General features: G+C 36.9%; 1 protein-coding gene across 4 annotated transcripts in view; it reads right to left on the bottom strand.

Moving 5' to 3' along the window:
• Nucleotides 1–924: 924 nt before the first annotated feature.
• Nucleotides 925–6,084, bottom strand: part of anln (anillin, actin binding protein) — a 13,320-nt gene continuing 8,160 nt past the window's right edge. The window contains exons 13-24 of one of the 4 annotated variants that reach the window (XM_029513856.1): nucleotides 6,041–6,084; nucleotides 5,692–5,818; nucleotides 4,980–5,028; nucleotides 4,680–4,733; nucleotides 4,346–4,378; nucleotides 4,223–4,241; nucleotides 3,798–3,910; nucleotides 3,513–3,566; nucleotides 3,128–3,214; nucleotides 2,917–3,024; nucleotides 2,299–2,471; nucleotides 925–2,192 (exon numbers count right to left, since the gene is read on the bottom strand). The exon at nucleotides 6,041–6,084 is cut by the window's right edge and continues 139 nt beyond it. In XM_029513856.1, the coding sequence (XP_029369716.1) occupies nucleotides 2,078–2,192; nucleotides 2,299–2,471; nucleotides 2,917–3,024; nucleotides 3,128–3,214; nucleotides 3,513–3,566; nucleotides 3,798–3,910; nucleotides 4,223–4,241; nucleotides 4,346–4,378; nucleotides 4,680–4,733; nucleotides 4,980–5,028; nucleotides 5,692–5,818; nucleotides 6,041–6,084 (976 nt within the window). In that variant the 3' untranslated portion in view covers nucleotides 925–2,077. Of the gene's footprint in view, nucleotides 2,193–2,298; nucleotides 2,472–2,916; nucleotides 3,025–3,127; nucleotides 3,215–3,512; nucleotides 3,567–3,797; nucleotides 3,911–4,208; nucleotides 4,242–4,345; nucleotides 4,379–4,679; nucleotides 4,734–4,979; nucleotides 5,029–5,691; nucleotides 5,819–6,040 lie in introns of those variants that run through there. The other 3 variants (XM_029513857.1, XR_003841231.1, XR_003841232.1) reach the window with 3 other exon arrangements.

Here is a 6,084-nt window from a genome sequence, read left to right as displayed (position 1 = left end):
GGATGAAGTCATAAATGGAGGGGTCAAACCACCCCAAACCCTCAAACCCCATAATTCGCACAATGTCTTTCGTCGAACATTAAAACAAACGAATCTTTGTTAACATCTGCAATAAGCTGGTCTTAGATGTACAGGTTTCATCCAAATTTACTAATGTAGGCTGTTTTGTCGTAACTACACATACACGTACCGTGATTTCACACAGAAATCTAGACCTCCTCAAAGTTTCTGTGCTGACAGCAGTTTACGGTTGTTATGGTTTTTCACACACGTGACATGTCAGAACGGGAGCGTTGTATCGGCCAATCAGGTAGGGCTTCTTTAATGAACGTTAATGAGTCCTGTCAGACTATTTCTAAAATTAGTTTTGTTTTTTCCACTATCCTGATCTGCATGGCGTTAATAAGAGAGGTATTTGGTAAATTATTTTAAAAATAAATCTAAATTAGAGATTTTAAATGGTAGCACTAGAAAAAATGCCATAAAACCTCTTTCCCGTGTCAGCATTTTTAAGACCTTTGAAACACGGATTTAAGACATTTTAATGCCAATCTGAAGGGCCTTATTATTATTATATTAATGAATTCAATGGTTTCTAAGACTAAGAATTTCATCTTGACCTACCTAGGTCAAGATGAAATTAGTTTACAGCAACTGACTCTCTGTTGGAGCCAGGCTCTAGTGGTCTGAGGGGAACTGCTGGTTTTGTGAAGACATACTTAAACACGTGTCAATTTTTCAGTCTGAGATCTTAGTGTTTTTGTACCATTTGAGCCAGCTCACAATATGATATACACGTCACTATTTTGAACACCATGAGATTAAAATATCTCAGAGCCAAATCAATAATGAAAGTTTCAATTTAATACTGCCCATATATACATTTAAATAAGAAACATAAGTAACACGATCCATTTTGGTTGGAGCAGGAATTTATTGATGTCTCATTGATCCACATGTACCTGGTCAATCAAAGACTTGAGTTTAGGAAGCAACTCAAAGTAAATAATTAAACACTTTTTTTGATCACTCCATAATGAAAATGTATGTAAGAACAAAGCAGTGTATTTATGCCCATCAATATTCATTATTAATAGGCTGATGAAGCGTTACCTTTTATCTAACATGCACATGCAGGCTTAAAGTGTGTTGAGTACGCTGCACAACACAAGTAAATCCTATGTTCTAGACTTTGACAGTATCATTTGCTGTAGCATTTACATTCTTTACCTTAGATATGAAATGATGACAGCTAAAATTAATATCATATGCCTGCATCATTGTGACAACAGTAAACCTTTGAGGGCACAGCTCTGTAATAAAAATGTGCCTTTACACACCTATCAAAAAAAAAAAAAAATCTATAAAGCTTACTTTAATCTGTCAAATACCAGTACTGGTTTGAACATTAAAGTAGTATTAGTCTGGCTGTAGAATATGTAACAAACCTTATCCCCATCCTAACCACAATTTCAACTTCCACACTGAAACCACATTAACATTGATGAAACAGTGCAAATAGAATAAAAGCTGGTGTATAAAAGAACTGTGCGTGGGATTGAAGAAAAAGCATCTATTAGTCCTGCCACAAATTATAAAAGCAGATATATTAGGTGAATCTTTATCAAAAGCATCACCAAGTTCTCTGCTGTCATGCAAGGTAAAATACAATATTCATTCAGCGATAAAACAATGGTGCTTTGATTATTATTCAGCACCATTTATTCATTGATTTCAGCAATGAAACCAAATAAGTTAAAGTGATACACCAAGCGCTGCTATTAACATAGAACAGTTGGCAACCCAACAATACTCTTGAGCAATGTATCAAATCAGCCTGGGTATGAATAAAATATAGCAATAGTAATAACTCCTGCACAAAACACTGGACTGAAAAGTCTCATATCTATGGCTTTGTTTATTTTCCTCTGAGTAACAACATAAGTGTCTATTTACTTCTCGCTTGTAAAATATCCACAAGTAACAATTTTAACAACTTTTATATTGTATTGCACTTAGTAATTGCATGTGATGGATATTAACAGGCCAAAGAAAAAGGGTGTTGGCAATACAGAAACTACAGTGGCCTATAACAAGCTTCAGGTTTCCACATCCGCATATCAACCACAATCTGGTTCAGTTTCTTCATCCACAGATTCCTCTCGTCCTTGGTGTCAGCACTGAGCCAATTTCTGCACAGGAAAATAACCAGCGCTTACAAAAAGGAAAAGTTGCTGACATCTACACACATAGACTATGAAAGTGGCATGTGTGTAGTTATTGTCACAAGACACTTACTTGGTAACACACATAGTGTTTTGGCACTGACTGACGAGTGTCTCTCTGTCATCTTCTCTTTGTGGTCTGACTGTAATGAGTTCAAATGTGTTTGGTCTGGCACAAAATTCTCTGTTAGCTGGTTCCACTCTCTGACTGGTGCAGTTGGCCAGATTAATGCGACCTATGGGGTTCTACAAGAAGGATCAGAAAAAACAAGGTTAGAAACCCTGGTATCTGCCATCACATCAAGCAAGGGTTTGACCAGAGGTCTGTCAGAGGATACAGCATATCTTTCTATAATCTGGCTTCACTCAACAGAACATTGCCCTCTATGGATAATCTCTACCATGATGCTGGTTTATAATGTAACAAGAGTAGGAACTGACAACTGAATGTCAATTCAACAAGCTTGAACAGAACAGAAACAGTATGGGAAATTTCCAGTGATTTAAGTCAGATTCTGCAATAGAATAGAGGAAGTGGAGAGGTTGCTTGTAGCCCATTTCCATTGGTTGTTTGCTGGCATTGGAAGAGGCTATAATAGCACAGCAACAATTTAATCATAAAACTACTACCCATACAAGGAGCAAACAACTGATCCATGATTAATTAAAGAAGCTTGTTCAAGAAAATTACCTTGCGCTTTTCATCATCTGGGTAGGTCCAGTAGGATATGTAGTACCCTGATAGAACACACCACCTCCTGTGCCAGGCCCCAAATCCACTAACATCTTCAAACATTGTCTGGGATATAAAGCAAAATAAAAATTGTGAATTAGGAAGCAAATGTTTCCTAAATAGGATTAATCCACGTTTGGTGACGTGATTTATTTTAAAATTTTCTCACCAGGAAGCCCCTCTCCTCCACCTTGGAGCCAACTTCACACTGCAGCTTGAGGTAGATGTTCCCCTCCAGGGGGCACAAGAATGGTACCTTAAATTTATACAGGAGACACTTGTATAAAAGGTGAAGGTTTTGCACCTCATGGCCTCAATGCAGAAATTGTTAATGTTTATTATAAAGTTCAATATTGAAATACAAGATGAATAAACAATGGTTGTGTAAAAGCCTAGAGAGACAGAGGTGAAAAGAAAGTTCAATTTCCCAATCAAAGCTCATTAAGCTGTTACTGTTAGGATAAGGAAATGCAGCACAGTGTTCCTTGCTAGTGTATGCTCACTATTTCCCACACATACACAACAGAAGAAATGGACAATAGGCAAGTGGTAACCTTGGAATGAAACATGCCACTGAGTAGTTCTCTTTCACATCCTTCATATTTGATCTAAAAAAAAAAGATCAAGGCAGATGAATGAGTGTGCAGACAGGGCACACTGTTCTATGTCAGTCCCTAAAGCCTGCACACAGATGTACACTATAATCCCAGTGGTGGATTGATACATTGAGTATAAATTTTAGGTCAGCCACATAAGCAATGAAGGATCAAGAGAAAAGCTATGATGTTTTCAAAGTGTGAAGACAAAGTATCTAAAAATCATATTAATTGATTCTGTACCTTCTCCAAAGGGAATTTGTTTTTCCCAATAGATGAGAGTGTTAGCTTGTGTGATCCAACCAGGACAAAGTTACTGGTGCGAACAGCGTTTGGGCCTCCGGGGCTAGCCACGACTACAGAAAAGAAATGTATGAAGCTCAGACCATCCACTTCAACAAATTAAGATTAGTTTACTTGTTGTCAACAGTGAAATGGATTATAGCTGTGGAACATATTGCAATATCTGCTACAGTATTGATAATATTTATATTGTGTAGCCCTTTTTGAGAACAGAACTACAAATTCCAGAGAAAATACCCACATGTTTAGTAATAAAAAAAAAAAAAATCACTAAAGTAAAGAACACTTCAAGGCTTAAATCCACCTTGAGCTGATTCATTACATTTAATTAATTGTTTAGATAGATTTTACACATATGGATGCACCTGGTGTTTGTCCACTTTTCTGCAAAATGGGGGGAGAAAAAAAAAAATGAATACACATTTTCATTCTTGAAAGAATACTGCATATGAAAATGAACATTTCCCAAAATAATTTTAAATTCTCACAGTGATGCCGAGGAATCTTTTTGGAGTGATAGCCTGAAAGATAAAAGTAAAGCAAACATTTTACACTGTTATCCTGACTTTCACGTTTGAAGTTTGGGTGATAAGATGTGCATCTTGCTAGTTAAAACCACTACCTCAAAAGGTCCAGAGAAAGACATTTTATTCCAGAGTGCCCACCCACCAACAAGTGATGGATTTGATACAGAAACTATTCATACCAATCACAAATCATGCGCTTCAATAACTTGTCTTCAGATTATTTGGACAGGTAAACACAGCATTTATGCATGTTCCATCAGACTGACAATGATCTTCATTATAAAAAAAGTATTACCTTTGATTTGCTTGGTTTCTTTTTCTTGTCACCGTAGACCTCGTGTTTCTGCACCTTAAGGGAGGTGCCATCAGTCAAAGCAGAAACACGTGTAAGAAATCAGGTAAATTCTAGTACATTACAACTAAAAACCCTTGAATGAAACACGTGGATATGTACCAACAGTGTCAGCCTTGCCTGTCCTTTTAACACAAGTGTAAATTGTCTTTGCAGCCACATTCACTGTCAGCTTTAATATTGTATATATCTAGATTTAATACAGAATATGCGATCAGAGCATTATGATTTTGGGTCACTCACCAGGCCATACACCTCAATATCAATAACAAAGTCACTGGAGACATCAGATCTGAAAGGGAAGAGAGAGGGGCTGTGTAAATGTTCATTAAATTAGAATTGATTATAGTATTTTGCGGACCATAAAGCGCATGATAAAACATACATAAAGCGAAACAAAACAGTCGCATAAGTCGAACTTTATTCAACTCATTCACAATAACTCAGAATATTGTTCAGTTGTGACAAATACAGAAAAATACACTCACATTTTAAATTGTTGGCTTGATGTCTAATTATAGTAAGATACACACATTGACTAAAGACATTGACTAAATGTTGGATGATGGTTGGTTGCCAGCACTACATAATTAGTTATCTAACGTCTGACGTTGCAACCCATATCCAACCAAAGACCAACATTAATACAACGTCCCTGTGTTAGCTGGGAATGTGCCGACAATCCATTAAGCAGAGCGGCTTTGTCACTTACCAAAGTTGCACTAAAACATTTTGACAGATTTTTGAGCGTAGTGTACCACATAAAATTGGTTTGAGGTCAGTAAGCACAAGCATTTATACATAAGGTGCACTGCCAATTTTTGAGAAAATTTAAGGATTTAAAGTGAACCTTATAGTGCGAAAAATATAGTAATAATGATAGACCTATTTAATACAACTTAACAACACCAAAAAACAGGAACATGGCTCATATAAGTAGAAGTGTTTGACTTACCTTGTGAACTTAGTAGGGAAGGTGAGAGTGTCACCACTGAGGCCACGGTGCGTACTAGCCAGTGGGGTTGCCACAGTGTTCTCTGCACCGGCCCGTATCATTATGAAGAAGGAATGTTTGGTTGAGTCTGAAATCATGAAGAGAAGGAATACTGATGAAAAGGAATTAACTCTGGAAAACATCAACCAGAGGGCCAAAACATCTAGCTGTCTTCCTAAGCTAATGGTAGGGGATCAAGGTGTAACCACAAATGAACATAAATTGGTTCAAACAGTTAAGATGCAGCAGGAAAGAGATTGCATCAATGAGAATTTAGATCACAGAACTAAGCTAATATTCATTAATATACCTGGCTTGTTGGCAGTTGAGCAAACAAAGTCTGCTTTCAGAGGC

This window comes from Echeneis naucrates, chromosome 11 (genome assembly GCF_900963305.1).
Source record: "Echeneis naucrates chromosome 11, fEcheNa1.1, whole genome shotgun sequence".
Classification (NCBI taxonomy): Eukaryota; Metazoa; Chordata; class Actinopteri; order Carangiformes; family Echeneidae; genus Echeneis; species Echeneis naucrates.
Note: the sequence above shows the minus strand (reverse complement) of the source record. Positions and strands in the feature narration are given on the sequence as shown.